This window comes from Xiphophorus maculatus, chromosome 20, assembly GCF_002775205.1.
Source record: "Xiphophorus maculatus strain JP 163 A chromosome 20, X_maculatus-5.0-male, whole genome shotgun sequence".
Classification (NCBI taxonomy): domain Eukaryota; kingdom Metazoa; phylum Chordata; class Actinopteri; order Cyprinodontiformes; family Poeciliidae; genus Xiphophorus; species Xiphophorus maculatus.
The window spans coordinates 29426631-29443224 of NC_036462.1; the positions used below are offsets into that span (position 1 = coordinate 29426631).

The window sequence follows — 16594 nt, forward strand, 5'->3', positions numbered from 1 at the left end:
TATGACTCCCCTACGTGGGAGAGTGCGACTATTTAAAAGTCAGTTCGAGTCGTTCTAATGAGACGTCTGCGTTGTTTTGTGTGCGCCACTTCTTTCTCACCGTCGGATGAAATTCCAAGATGTGTTTTGAATAAATTCATGGTAACCTTGGCACAGATGCAGTATTAATGATTACCTGTTTTTTTTTTCTTTTCCTCCTTTGTTACCTTGAATTCAACATTTTGGTACCGTCACGGTGGAAAAAATGTGCAGCGCACCCTGCTCTAAAAAATAGAAAAAAATTAATTCAAAGATAAACATAAAGACGTGTAATCTCATTATTTTGCCGTCATTTATACCTTTCTTTTTCCTTAAAGAAGTCTTTGGATGGGAGGTGAAATGTCAGTGAACACGACAAAAGTGGATTTCTTCAAGGCCAAACTGACTGCAGAATAAGATATGGAGGCTGAAGTTCACTGGAGAGAGATAGTAGAAGATCGCTTCGTTTGTTTTAAATGAAAAGGAGATTCTCAAGCAGACTTATTCCGCCCGTATACACAGCCTTTGAAAATGTTCTCATTTTATCGAGTACCAAACTATAATCCTGCATGCAAAAGTGTGCAATGCATTTTATTTGAAATTCATGAAAGATCAGGACAACAAGGTCTATAACTGTAAAGTACAAAAGAAAAAAAGGAGAGAAAAAAGCCATCAGTCGTCGCGTTTCCCAGCAAACGAGCAAAAGAAAAGTACTTTGGTAAGATGAGTGTTTCAGGTGTTTGGAGTCATCTCACAGTAAAACATGGCGGCGTCAAGATCTCACTGTGGCACTGCTTGTTTTTGTTGTTTGTTTGTTTGTTTTTTAGCAGAGACAGGGAAGCTGGATCAGAGCAGATAGACAGACTGATGGAGTTAAACTCAAGGCGAGTCCTGGAAGGAAAACTAAGCATCCAGCCAGAGCTACAGACTTGAGTCCAAATGAGAATCTGTGGCAAGACTTGACATGGATGTTGACAGACACTCAGCATCAGCTCTGACTGAGCCTGAGCTGATCTGCAAAGGAAATAACTAACATTTTTTTTAGCGGTAATTGCAGCACAAAACAAAATAAGAGTCTCCAAAACAATGAATCCAAATCCACATAAACTTATATTTGTAAAAAAAAAAAAACTGTAACCTGATGTATCACCATCATGTTTGTTTTTTTTTGTTTCAGTCTATCACAAATCGTCCACATAAAAACACAATGGCATCAACGACGGCACCATGAATAAATCTGCAAAGGTTTATCAAATATGAATATTTTCTGCAAGGCGTTTCACAAGAAAACATTACCTTTGTGCCAACTGAAAAACTTTGCCTCAGAGCCATGGGAAATCAAACCGAAGGCGTGGTAGAAGGACGTTCTGGCACTCAAACTCTCTGCTCTTATTTGAAACCTCATAGAAACAGTATGCAGACTCTGGGAGGCTGATGTTTTTTTCCTGCAGTGCAACAGAAACCGTCTTCTTTGGGATATTGTGATAGCATATGCTCCTCTCATCTCGTCTGTTATCTCTGATCATATTTGGATTGCAGCTGGATTCTTCTAAAGCACCTTATGCATCCAACTCTGCTTTGTAATTCAGAAAAAAAAAGTGCAGAATCCCCACAGGATCAACGTGCCACATAGCGCAGCAAGCAAAAAGATAGTTGTAAAGAAAATAATGTGGCGTTACAGACTTTCCCGTGTTGTGAAAGACTGAGGCTTGGGAGTCGGTGAATCCCTGTACGGAGAGGGCAGCCGTGCTGGCTGTGAGGAACGCTGTTGAGCTCGACCGGCTCGTCGGTACCATGATCCCCCCTCCTCCTGGTCCCACGATGGTAATGATGATTTGCTGCCTGGCTGCTCTGCCCTTGCTGCACTGTGCAAGGTCAGTCAGACATGAACTGGAGAGCACCGCCTGCCCCTCCCACCACCATCCCCAACCCTGCACACGGTACACCCGTGGAGAGCTGGGATGATGGTAAGTGATGCTTTTCTCATCATTATTTGTGAGTTTGTGTCACTGCAGGAGAGAGAGAGAGAGAGAGAGAGAGAGACGCCTTCAGGGGTTCAGTCTGTCTGTTGTAGCTTATTAGAAGGTGAATCCTTATGTGTCAGAGGCTTTCACCTCCACAGAAAGCATGGGCTTAGTGGAACAACTGGAATGTTGTGGAGCTTTATATGTTTACCTGCAGGACAGAGTTTCATTAAAGTTGCTCCACTCTGGAGAGTGAAGCCACCTATGGAGGCCTGTCAACAGCCAACAACAAGCCTGGATTTTCATTTCTTGCTGATAATGTATTCATGCCAGCTTATGTCAGCCCCTATTAGTAATTATTGCATGATAGTTTCATCTCTCTGACACCATTTCTGCCTAACACGGCCGCAGAAATCCTCTGCACTTTAAAAAAAAATATTTACTGAAAGATGTCGAAAAATATGGACGTTTCTTCTGTTATGTTTTGTTTTTTTTCCATCTTGAAATTAATTTGAATTGTTTAAAAACCGCACAAAAGGTTTGATTTTGTAAATCCTCTTACCTAAAGCCACCCTTCATGCTTTTAATGAAACTACCAATGATGTTCAGGGACGATGACTTTTACTGTAAGAAAATTACACTCAGACTGTAATAAATTTACAGTAGGACTGTAATGACATTACAGCAAGGATTCTTCAGACAGGAAGAAACGGTGCACTGCAAAAACACAAAAAAAGGTCCAAGTGTTTTTGTTGACCCTGAAATGCAAATATTGTAATGCACAAGAAATAAGACAAAAATAACTTAAAAGTAACTTTCAGCAAGCTAAATAAGTTTGTTTTAAGTCAATAGTTTTTTAACATAAATAAATATTATATTATATATACAGTAGGCCTATACTATATACTATATATCAATCAAGGCTCGAGTTAAAAAGACGAAATCCTGGGAAGCCATTGGTTTTTGACTCACTGGTACTGACAGCAGATAGCTTTGAGTTCTCCATTATCAGTAACATCTTCCACACAGAAGAGTGTTGCGGTGCGCTTCGGTCTGGTTCAGTGATCGCAAAAAGATACGATTTTTGAGTTTCCATCCAGCTGGTCACTGGTCGGGGTCAGTCGAGTTGGAATTACCACCTAATTCTTCTGTGAGGACATGCTAGTAAAATAAACCGAAAGAAAAAAGTTTCAATCAAAATGAATCACAGCTGAAAGATTTTCAAATACCGTATACCAGCCGAGCGGAGGCTTCTTCTTTTCTTCGGCAGTTTCGTCTTGTCATTAAACACCCACATTTTCAGACAGTTGTCCTGTCTCAATATTTGCTTGTAGCTGTCCAGAGTGCTGAAGCTCAGAGCGCCACAGAAACCAGAAGAGAAAGCAGGTGCTTCGGAGCACAACAGGCTTCATAATGGAGCTGCAGTAAGAAGAGCCCCGAAGCCAAATCTCTGTTTTCATTAGGAGCAGATGACGGCAGAGATCTTTGGACCTTATATCATCAAAAACACAGCTGAAATGCTCAAATCTTCATTTAAAAAAAGAAAAGAAAAAAAGCTCCCCTAAACCTCTTCTGCTGGGTAGCAGGGTTCAAACAATCAGCTCTCTGGTCAGGAAAGCAGAGAAAGCTCAGAGGAGTTTTACTATGAAGACGCTGAAATTTGCCTCAAGACACTGATGTGGGAGGTTGGCATGCAAGAGGTCAATGCTACTTTGCAAAACTGACTCTTCTTTCTCATTAAATGCCAGTAAACATTTTTAAAATGGTGCAATATGTGCTCACATATACAGTCATTTACAATAATTTGCATTTACATACATGCATTGTGGCAGTGCTACCGACTATGCCACCCACAAGAAAAAATATGCCGCGTCATCCCAAACGCTTAAGAAACACACCTGTTCCATTAGTAACATAGAGGAGCGGGGACGTTATTGCCAACTTACATGAACGTAATACATATTTTGTCACATTATGCACAGAAAATAAAATATGGTTTGTTATGTTGTTTGCTTTGTAGCAAAGCCCAGTGAACATGACGAAAAAGTTGATGCTTTCCAGCAGGAAGACATAAGTGATGTTTCACTTGAACGGCCACCGATTTCTGCCTTATGATGACCTGCAAGGATGTCACAGCTGAGGGGCTGAGTCAGACTATATGGAGGAAGAGAGAAAAAAAAACAAACAAAAAAAAAAACGCTGAATTTATCAGTGAAGTAACAGAGCTCCAGAGTGGAGAGCACTGCTGCTAAGGCAAAGCACCAGGAGTCCACAAATAAACTCTGACGCAGAGTCAGAAAATCACATCTGACCTTAACCCCGTAATCAGCAGAGACTCAGAGACTCAGAGACTTGTTTGCTCTGAGTCAGGAAACAACCGTAACGAATAGGAAAACTTTCTTAAAATCTTTCAAATCGGAGAATTTGTCCACAAAGTACAGCGCAATAACTTGGGTTTTTACCAAAAAGGCCTTCATGCTGATATCATTTCACATACACAAACTTCAGTTCACTTTAACAAGATTTACACGATAAGCCTGAGCAACAGTGCAACGTTGTGAGGTGGAAGGAAAATCCTAAAAATCTTTTCTACTTCTACAAATAGAATCAGAAGCGTTTACCGTCGTCGTATTCATCCCCACTTTACACTACGTTACCGGTAAATAAATCCGGTGCAATCCCATGTAGCCGATGTGATAGTAGTTCAAATTCAGCATAAATAAATCTGTGCTGTGAAGGCCTCAATAAACAAACCTCTCATGAGAACAAAAACGGTATCATTTTGGAAACGGTGATTCACGGTTTGATTAGAAAACAATATTCCATCCCTTGACCATCCGTGCATTTCAGTCTAAGGCATGAAGGAAAAGTGTCTCCACTGTCATCAATTAAACACTGTTATCTATCATGATGGGGCTTTTTTTTTCAGCGGGGACAGAGAAACAGATTAAAGTGGATGGAAATAAATACATGTGAATTCTGAAATAACATTTAGGGAAAAAAATCCAGACATCGTTCGCCATCTGTTGTAGTGCATGAATAAGTGAGGCAAGCTTTATGCATCGTTTAGCAGAGCCACGTTGTTTTTAAAAGTTGGTACGAGGAGAAGAGCTTTTAAGCAGTCAAGGCAGCAGCAATAAACAAAACATCTTTGAAGAACCAGTGACGCGACAAAAGGGAAACTGTGTTCGAACAGACCAGAATGTTTTGACAACTAATGGCTTCGTGTATTGATAAAAGATTTATTTAATAGTGAAGTTTTTATTTTCCCTGGCAGCTAGAGCTGTGAGGGCATTTTCCTATGTGATTCCAGGATAAGAGACAGGAGAAGAAGAAAAAAAACACATTAGAAAGAAAATCAAAGACGAGTCAATATAAGATTTTGGAAGCATAATCCTGTCAGATTAGTGCTGGATCTGTTAGGGATGACAAAGCTTCTCTGTGGTATTTGATTTAAACTAAGAAAGAAAGCAATTGACTGTAAACGGAAGCTGAATTTGATCTGTTCAGGTGAAACTGCGACAGGAGAAACGTCACAGACCACTGAAGTGACCAATCTCAACGGGTACAAGTACCGCTGGATTTACGCCTGAAAAGATGTTTTGTAGTGCAGACAAAACCAGAGATCGTTTTATCAGTTTGTATTAAAAAAAAAGAAAAGAAAAAAAAGAGTGTAAACGTTTCATAGAGGATTTTTAGAATTTAATAATGCAATACTCTAGAGCTGAGAAGTGGATGTTTTAAATTTAATTCATGCTTTTCATCCATTCAAAAAGCAAAAACAATGGTTCTTTTTAACCAGTTTCAAAACTGCTTTGGATAAGAGACATCAAACTGCTTTGATGATGACATTTGAAAATAGCATTTTATTTCCCTCCCCCTGAGGTGTGGTGGAAGGGGACGGGACTTTCTGATAAGTAAAACCCACCCAGCAGAGTCATCTGCAGTATTTACCATGCATCTCTGCCTGCTTTTTGGGGAAACCAATTTATCCCACATCCTGAGAGAATCTGTTAAGAACATGCATGAGAGCAGCAATTAAAGAAGCGCAGCATAACTCCACAGCGCATCATATTCAAAATACAGTGTAGCATTTTTCGCTGCAGATCGACAGCATCATAATTACATCCCCACCAGCAATCTTCGGTCCCTCAATTACCCACCAACTAATGCGTCTGAGGAAAGGACTCTTCAGGAGTAGGATGCTGGAGGAGAGATAAGAGAGACAAAAACCAATTACTATTCGCATCACATCCGTCTGCTTGCCAGCGTGGGAAACGTGAACTGCGGTCCCAGTCCACTGAAAACGATCTGGAGTTAAAATTGAAGCCATAGTGGTGATGAAGATGATGGGCTAAAATTCCTCCACCTTCCTTCCACAACTCGGAGCGTGAACTCAGCCGGCATCGTCGTGGCACGGTAGGCAGCACACACATCTGTGTGGAAGCGAGAGTGTCAGCTCTTAAGGAAGTGGGCTTTAAAATGTTGAGTACACCCAACTGTGGGAGCAAACTGTGAACGCTATCCAATGCCACGCTTGTCTGCTTCTGTTCAGATCAGCTCCTCTGCTGGCTCTTGCCAGCTGGTGGTTAGTAGCCCGGACCCCCTTTAAGAGCTGGAGACCCTCCAGAAAACTGCCTGGTAATCTCCCCCCCCCCCCCCCCCCCCCCCCGTATTCCTCCTTATTACTTGATGTCTTCATTGTAAAGTTAACTCCCCAGAGAACGCTTTTCTACCGACACCAATTTTTCCACAACCTTCACATCCAGTATAGAAAATGACCAAATATGAACCATAGATGTGAACCCAAAAGTTTGTTTTCTTGATTTTATTTCAAGGTACAAGTGTAAAACGGGGCTGAACACACGTTTCAGATTTTTCTTCCATTTCATAAACACTCTGTGTTGGTTTGTCAAGGAAAATCCCAATACAACACGCTGAAGTAATCAGGCTGCAAAGTGACAGAATGTGCCTTAGGAATACCTGAGGCTTAGCGACTTTATATTGTTAAGAGTTCTGACTTTTCCACCAGGCTAATGAGGACCAAACATATGACAACGACAAGTAGCAGTCAAAACGGGCAGCAATTCAAATATTTTTGTGTCCTTCAAAACTTGGCTTTCGAACTCCTCGCAACCAAACTCAAATAAATTAATAGAAATAAATCATTTTTCCCCTCACAATGTCGATGCATGCAACTTTTCTAATAGTATTTCTGCTGTGACGAGGTGATAAACAACAAGCATCATCGACCCTGTTGATGGGATTGTTCATCACTCTCCGCCAACATTTCATGATTTCTTACCAGGACATTTTAAACAGTCATCACTGCGCTCTTTACTGCGGCTCTCTTTCTCTGAAATGTATCAGATGTATTTTTTACATTTCGGATTATTTAGAGGGAGTTTATAAAATGTATGCTTGCTAATGCTGTTTGATTAAAATGTGACTCAGAAAAACGCAATTACATTGAGTTGCAGAAGGTTATTTGTTATTTACCTACATCTTGACCAATCTAAATTTTAGACAGTTTTTTTTCTAATTAAGTTCTCCAAATCAGTTCAAAAACCAAACATTCGTTGACTGTTTCTCAAGAAAACTAAACATTTATTCAATTTCAGACTACACAGCAAATTTATGAAGAGGAACATTCAGACACTTCTTTCTTTAAACAGCCCGATGTTCTTGGTTCCTCCCTTTCTGTAGAAGAGTCTTATACATGTTCCTTCATGTTTTACTTTGGAAGTGAATATGCGATGTCTCCAAATGCACCTGTGTATGGAAATGACAAAATTTGGATGACCTCGTGAATCTTTATCAATAAACAGAAACAGATCATTTGGTCTACCTCGTCTATTAAGATGTAGAAAAAGTTTTGTAATACTGTAGTTTTTTTGAATATCCTAGTCCTACAAAACATACAAACAGTACACATTTCAACTTCATTAAGAAAAACAATCAAATAAATATATGAAAACATTTCCCTCTTATATCCTCTTATATATATATATAAGTTTTTCTGTTATATAAAAAAACTTATATATATATAAGTTTTTTTCTATAATTAGTGTCGCTCGTTAGCTCATAAGGAAATCTCCGTATTTTGGACATCTGCCGCTTTCTCGCTCTCGGGCGCAATGGACAGGACCAGTTCCATCTCCTGGCCAGGTGAAAGCTCTGGCATTTTGTTGATTTTAGCGAAGCTCTGGCTGATGTCCATGAAGGTTTTGTTTTTGGTTTCAGGGAGGACAACGCAGAGGTAGATGGATCCCAGGGTGCAGACAGCCACAAACACCAGGAAGGCAAATGACTGCAGCTTTTCCTGCAGAAACAGAAAAAGATGCACAGATGAGAACAAATCATTTTTAGACTATTTTAGCTCATGAACGACTGCATCAAATCAGTTAAACTTGAGATGAGCCAACTAAATGTGACATGTAGTACAGATTTTAAAAAAAAATTTTTTTTAGGTTTTGCATTTCTTTAAACCACTTCCTTAATTACCATCCACAAAGACAGATCCTGAAACTGCTTGGCTTTTTATGCTCTTTTCAACTCCACAAAGATTATGGTGGTTATCATGCACACCAATTTAGTGGTCTGAAGTTTCAAGCTTTGGAAAACCTAAAAAGAATGACAAATTTACATTTGAAATGACATCAGACTTATACAGCACTAACAGGACACTCAAAGATGCTTTACAATGAAATCAGTCTTTCCCATTCATGCACACTTTCACACATTGATGATGGATTGTAGCCCCAGATGCCCGTGGCAGTCTGTCACAAGCGAAGCACCCATATACCGATGGCATCGGCCCTTCTGACCGCCACCAACCAGCAAGGTGGGCGATGTGCCTTGCCCAAGGACACAACGACAGAGAGCGATTGCAAGTCGAACTCCTATCACGATGACTACCGTGACCCCATATTTAAGTTCATTTTCTATTCAAATTACTTCTTTTTTGCTGATTGTGAAACAATGCATGAAGGCCAGAAGAGGATCAGTGGTTTTTATTGTGGAAAGGTAAACTAGATCTTAGTGAAGTTGGTCCACATGTGTTTAGTGGATCTGGAGAAGGCTCATCACCGTGTCTTTTTAGGAATATTGTGGAGGATCCGTGGGTGTGTGGCTGCTTTCCAGTCCAAGTGTACCCAACGCAGGAGCCGTGCGCACAAAGCTAAATTTGTTCCCAGTGTGTGTTGGACTCCATCAGGGCTGCTTCTTGTCTCCAGTCCTTTTTGTGGTGCTGATAGACAAAATCTCAAGTTTGAGTAGTGGAGAGGAAGGTTTCCGGTTTAAGACCCTTAGGATATCATCAAAGAAATTTGCAGATGACGTTATTTTCAGACTATGACCTTTTGTCATAAAATGGTTTGCAACCATCTGTGATGTCACGGTGAGTTTGCGCTGTCATAGTCGGGAGACAGTTTCATATTTCATACAGCACAGTCTTCCTCTCCAGTAATGGTGGGACAAAGCAGACATGTTGTGGTAAAGAAACAACTTACACAAAAATCTAAGCTATTGATATTTGTCCAGCCATGTTTTGACCCTTGCTGTATCTGTATCTCATGACCTAAAGAATAAAGTATCAAAAACAACTGACTGAAATAAGCTTTTTCTGCAAGCTGGACCCAGCTACCTTGCAGAGGAAGAAGATGTCAATCATCCCAGGAGGAGCTTGAAGTAGCTCTTCGACATCTTAAGGAGTCCTTCCATGTATGTCAGGCATCTCATCAGGATGCCTTCTTGGAAGCCCCCTTTCGAGGTTTTCCACACACCGGAAGGAAACCCTGGGGTAGACCCAGAGCTCGCTTGAGGCACTTTATGAAACTTCTGGCCTGAGCACGGGGTGGGATGAACTGGATAGTGTTGCTCCAGCAAGTGAAAGACAATGTACAGACAGATGAAACACGCAAAAGCTTCACATAAACAAGCACACGAGAAAAAGACCTACTCTTACATTTTTGACAGAGCAGAGCAACATTAATCCAAATAATGTTTGCTTGCCCTGTTTCATAAGTTTTTTTTAATAATGATAAAAAAGGTCAGGTGTATTTTTATGTACAGATATATTTAAATAATCAAACTACTCTCTTAGAACAGATGTGTTAAAAAAATAACACTAAAAATGTGTTATTACCTTTAACGCACATTGTGTGTACATTTTAACACACAATGTGTTAAAATTTACACAACATTATAATGCACTGGATGTGTTGAATATTTAAACACATTTTTGTGTTAACCTGTTTGTCAGGCAGAATTTACTCCCTGCTGACATCAGATTGTGTAGTTACTCTCAATCACAGTTTCCAGCATTTTTTCCCCCTAAAATCGTTTTAAAATTTTTTTGTTTTTTAAACGTTTAGTATTTATAACAATTTTTACTTCATCTAAAAACACAATTATTATTACTGTATTGTGGCAGGATTTAATGACTTTTATAAATGACGCAGTACTAAAATATGTTTGTACTGCATCTGTATACTGATATTTCTATATTTGATAATATAGAAAGAAAAGTAGGTTTGTATATTAACTCATCTTCAAAACTAATATGCATTATACATTTAGATTTTTTTACATAATTTTGTTTGCTAAAAAAAAAAAAACCAGACAACTCTTTAACATTTACAATAAATATAATTAGAAATGGCTACGAGCTACGAAAGTTTAGCTGACAACCTCACATTGGATGATAAGCAAGTTGCAACATCAAGGCACCATAACTGGGTGGGACTCAGCCACCAAATGAAGTCTTCTGATTGGAGGAAGGTTTTCCCGCAGCATGGATCGGAGTTGACAAACGAGGCAAAGATTTGGAATAACTACTTTGGTATGTATATACCTTGTATTCGTTTTAATGAATTGGTATTTTGTTACCCAAGCTAACCTTGTCCAGAGTGTTTCGCCAATAACACAGATTAGTGACAGATTTAAAATTTACACAGTGACTGATTGCCCAGAGAGAGATTTAGAAACAGAGAGAGGATTTTATGCGTGTGCGTGTGTGGGTGTGTGTGTGTGTGTGTGTGTGTTTGGATGAAAGGTTTTAGGAGGGAGGGAATGTCACAGGGATTTTAGATGAGACAGAGCTACTTGACTGCCTCTCAGCAGTGTTTCGCCAAGCTGTAATCCCTTTTCTCATACATCAACAGCCCTCAAATGGTGCAATCAACCTGATAATAGAGATCCAATGTCCGCAGAACCCTAAAATCTACTTACTGCTCTTTTTTTAGTTTCCAGTGTAGTTATTGACAACAAAAAGGGGACTTGTAAAGGGCCTGAAACAGCTGTCCTCAAGGAGGACTTGTTGTGCAAACAAAGCACTTTCCTGTCCGTGATGGTCATCATAATTTGAAAGCCCGGCAGATGGAGGAGAATTAGGCAGACGTTTTGGGTAAACCTTTGATCTGGTGCAGTGAAACAGCTGGGTTCAATTTGAGGCACACGCACAAAATAATTAACCAGGGATGTAAGTATCCATCAGATGCTACACTTATACATTAGTAAAAATCTCTCAATGTATAATCAGCAGTGATGTGAAGTCCAGATTCGATTGTTAAGATTAGGCATTAGCAGATTTACGATGGTTTTAAAATGTTACAGCAACAAAAACCGTATATATTCTATGTATATTCTTTGAACTTTTTGCCATGACCTGCTTGAGAAAATAAAACAAGGCTGCTTAAGTGTCAACATAACGCAGACCTTGATTTTTAAAAGTGCACTGTGCTGATTTTTATTATTTTGGGGTTTAGTTTTGCTCGTCCCACCTGTGCTGCAGAACAGGCATAACTACTGTACTTCACATTATTAAGAAATATTAGCACTGCTGGAACCTTTTCACGTTTTGTCACATTACCAAACATTTTGATACCTTTTTGTGGATATGTTGTGATGAACTAACAAAAAGTACATAATTGTGAAGTGGAAGAAAAATAGCTTTACTTTTTTGTTAATTTAAGACCTTTTGGTAGTTTGTTGGTGCTACTTGTTTCTTTGTGTTCTTTTTTATATCTAAATTTTACTGTTAGGTGAGATATTAAGATAAATGCAACATCCATCATCATGGGTGACTGATGGATTCATGTCAGAAACTACACATTTATTACCTTTAACACAGCCAGCTGATAATTACGTTGGTAGCTGGTAACTAAACTTAGCGCTCGCTTAAGTCACACATTCAAGTAATTTTCGATTACCACCAGTTCTACCCAACCGTCGTTTTTTTTCTGGTAATTCACAGGAAGTCAAACAACGAAACTGATGTGTTACCAGTACCTTCACAACCAGGACAATTCATGTCTTGTACCCAGTAAGCTCAACAAAACCCTTATAAAAGTCTTTGGAAGAAGATCAGGTTTTCAGGCAACAACGTGGCAAAACAAATTAGAACCGGTTGTGAAAATGGACAGAATAAAAGAGATCACATAAGTAAGGAGGAGTGTAAGGAGACTAAGTGTTTGTATCACAGCAGGAGAAGACAGAACTTAAATCTTCTCTACAGACATCCACCTAATGATGACGTTTAAAAATGACCTTGTCTACTACGTGTCCATGCTTGAAAATTTACAGTCACAAGTTTCTGGGGCAACAGTGACTCATCCTCGGTGGATGAGAGCTCTGTGCTGCAGTGGAAGACAGAATGGAGTTGTGTGTGTTTGCGTGGGTGGGTGCTTGTTTGCGTCTGCGTGTGTGTGGGTGGGTGTGTGTGAGTGTCTCTTGTCTATTTCCATCCAGAGCCCTGAACAGTGTCTCGGACAAACAGATTAGATGGAAATACACAAGATTAAAACACCACCATCCAGACAGGACCATTCACTATTTTCATGGATTATCAAATAATTATTTCAAACTGCATACATGACAATAAATTAAACATGTTGTCCTTGGATCATAGTTATGGTGGTTCTTACTCCTCACAAACTCATAAATCTTACAAAATACCCATGAAACCTTGAACAGCTCCTTGGTGTAAGAGCATTTCATTACGGTCTAATTTAATGTGGAGGTGATTTATTAAAGTCTTCATTTAGTCTGATGTTAGAAGGTAACAATTTATTTAGTGTCATTAATTAAATGAAGCTTTCTCTCCTCACTAGCATTTGTACTGTGCACCAACCTTTTCACCAAACCTTTAAGTTTTTAAGTCCAGACTCTCTCGGCCCTCATGCCCATTTCAGCTAACCAGCTGGCATTTTAGACAACATTTACAACAATATATAAAGATAACATACTGCTTGTTTTCTAATGTGTTTCTGTGACTATCAATTTCTATGCCAATATTATGTTTCTGTGTTATGAGGTCAAGCATCTTATTTCCTCTGTTGTTAAAGTAGCTCAGAAATGATCAATTTCAATCTTTGTTTGTTATACTTAAAATTCTCAATGTGAAGCTGCTTCCATCCTCTAATAGAATTATTTGTGTGTATTCTTTGTTTTTTAAAAGTGGAAACATGATTTTTCTTCTTTTTTTTTTTCAGTGAAAGATGCTCAGGCAGATCTACTGAACTCACCGTGACGTCAATCCTCATGTCTAAGTCAGAAGCACACAGAACTAAATGTCTGCCATTTAAACATGGCAAACCTTCTAAATGCTGAGTAAAAATGTCCACATGTCCATATGTGAAATGGCCTTTTTTAATTACATTTTACAAATAAAACTTTAGAAGGTATCTTCTTCAATTTTTACCCATTATTTACAATTCTTGAGTTTGTCAATATTGCCAAACTTCATATTAAATAATAATATGTCAAATACGTTGATAAAATGAATTGCCTCACAGTCCGCTGTACTTTTATTGCAGTAAAAAGTAGCAGTCACATCACAGGCTGCATTGAGTATAACCCGTTTGTATACAGACAGGAATAGTGTACCCGCTGACATGTGTTCCTCTCATTTGTTAAAAATGTACTGCTGTACTAAATAACAGCAGTGTGGTTCCCTGTGAGGTGTTTGTAGTGTCAACCAGTTAGTTTTCATGATTGATGCCTCGCCGCCTGCGCACTGAACTATAATTTGGAACGCTTTCAAAGCCACACATTTAGCTCAGTTCTGGTCCAGTAATCCACCACAGCATAAAGGGCCATCACCTCCATCTTGAGGAAAAAAGAAAAGTGCTTCGCCTGCCTGGTGTTTATATTCTAATTTATATAACCTGTGCAGAAATCGCCCCATTGTTTCTTGCCTCTTTCTTCCAAATGAATATTTGTGTCTGCAGAATGAAACAAAGAGGCATGATTAAATAAAGGAATTAATAAATAATGGGTAAGATCTCTGTGGGACCTTCGGATTAAACTTTCTGTGTGACAAAATGCGCCGAGTTGCTTGGTGCAATAACATCAAAATCTGCCCCAATGAGCAGGAAATAAGGTCTGCTGCTGCACTGCTGCAGATATTGTCGATTTATCATAACCGGAAGAAGCTGAAGGGCTACTAAACCATGAAATTATGTTCACCTCGGATGAAAACACAACCCAAAATTTATTGAACTGAATTTAGATTAATCTCCATACGGGTATTATGTCAGTCTCGCGTAACTGTGTTTGCGTATATTCAATTTACATGAAATGTACATCAATTTACATTATCCATGTCTGGATAATTGTTGTTCTTTTTTTACGATAGACCATTAAAAGTACACTAGAGGTGAACTGACTTTATTTTTAAATTATATTTTTCTTTTTGGAAACATAAAAATAAAAATATGCTTTGAAAAATTACTTGTCTTGTTTTTTCCTTGTCAGTCTAACATGTTTCAGATCATAAAATAATGGTTAAAATCAGGTAAAAATAACTTCATTACGTAAGTAAAAAAAAAACAGGTTTTCAATTTTGATTTTATTTAATTATCAACAAGCAGTGACAATAACTGGCTTTTACTCTTTCACATCACTGTAAAGTAGGTGTGGCACACTCCACTTTGCAGAACTGACTTAATTCATCCACACTTTAGAGTTTTGGAGCATAAACAACCTGATTAAGGTAACAGCACAACATTTTAATTGGATCTAAGTCCCAATTTTGACTAGACCACTCCAAAACATTAATTTTGATTTCTCTTAGACATTTAGAGGGGACTTTATTGGTGTGCTTAGAATCATTGTCCTGATGTTTTCCAAGTGCTCATAAGTTTGAAATCACAAACTACTAATGTCAGGATATTCTCCTTTTAAAGCAGTGGTTCCCAAAGTGTGGGGCACGGAAAGCGGTTTGGATGAATGAACAAAACCACAACAAAAAAACAGTTACACAAAAGTGTTTCACTGTAAAGATGGTTTATAGTGTGTTTTGTTGCAACCTGAAGTGTGAAATAAACTTCAGTGGAGTTTGAAAACAAAATATGTGTAAAGGTTTATGTCTGGTTGAACGATGTGTGTGCCCAGTTGATTCTTTTTTTTCTTTTTTGGGGGGGATTTTATTGTAATCCATATGGGGGCCCACTACCACCATTATCTTTTACTGTAGGTATAGTAGTCTTTCTATAAAATGGCGTGCTAGTTTTATGCCAGATGCAGTGGGATGCACACCTTCCAGTGAGTTTCACTTTAGTCTGAAGAATAGTTTCAAAAGGTGTTGGGGATCATCGAGATATTTTTGGTAAATGTTGTAATTTTTGACAACCGCGCTGATGTCAGAAATTGCCCTGAAGCTCCTCCGCAGATGCCGTCTCATTTGTTTCGCTAAATCATGGACCAGGCGAGTTCTGCAATGTTTGAGATATTTCCTTTTGTGGCCTGGATGAGTATTTGGTGCACTTTTGGTGTAATTTTGGTATCCATTTGGAGGGCAATGGCTCTCACTGTCATTGAGAACCATTCTTTTAAAAAACAATTATATATGTTTTTATTAATTTACTTTGAATAAGCAAATGATACCTTGCTAACACAGGGTTAGAATACTTTGCAAAAGGCCAACAACAAAATCAATCTCTAAGGGTTTATATAGCTCTATATAACTGAGCCTGACAGGAAAAACCAAAACTGATTTTCATCATCGTGTTTCACCTGGGAAGTTTGAACGATGCTAAAACAAAACAAAAAAAGGGGGCGGGGGAAAGGATTAAATAAATCTTTGAGGCAGCAATAAAGAAGTTAATAAGCTTCAAATTATTAATGCCAGCGGCTCCAAGATGAGGATGGGGGTGTTCTTCATCTAACTTTGAGGAACGGCCTCACCAGCATACAGAGGAAAAAACACATTACCATTGTTTTAGAAGTAAGTACAGAAATGGCAAGTAGAAGTTTAAATTGATAAAAAGCATCAAAATATGACCAAGGATGAAAAAGTTCAATATAAATGCAAAAAAAACCCCTCCTTAACCTGCGTACCGCTCATATTTCTATTGGTTTTTCTACGTACTTGAGAGATGTTTCGCTTCATCCCTAGTCTAAACTTTTCAAGGATCCCCTCGAACAAGAAGCCCATGTGACACCTCTGTGGCGTTCTGTCATGTCAGTATAAGGTTGTGAAAGTGCAAGAGCGTGTCGTCTGAACAGGGGTCAGAGCTGGTTTCAGGTGCAAGTCAGGGACCAGTGAGTCACCGCTGTGATCTGGATGCCCGCTCTGTGCCTTGGAGTATAAGCGGGTCCTGAACGAGGCA

At 38.9% G+C, this 16594-nt stretch overlaps 1 protein-coding gene across 4 annotated transcripts in view; it reads right to left on the reverse strand.

Annotated features, from left to right (window-relative positions):
- Positions 1-7969: 7969 nt before the first annotated feature.
- Positions 7970-16594, reverse strand: part of slc2a9 (solute carrier family 2 member 9) — a 118696-nt gene continuing 110071 nt past the window's right edge. For all 4 annotated transcript variants that reach the window (XM_023324771.1, XM_023324770.1, XM_023324769.1 and 1 more), the window contains one exon: positions 7970-8304. In XM_023324771.1, coding sequence (XP_023180539.1) covers positions 8065-8304 — 240 coding nt within the window. In that variant the 3' untranslated portion in view covers positions 7970-8064. The remainder of the gene's footprint in view (positions 8305-16594) is intronic.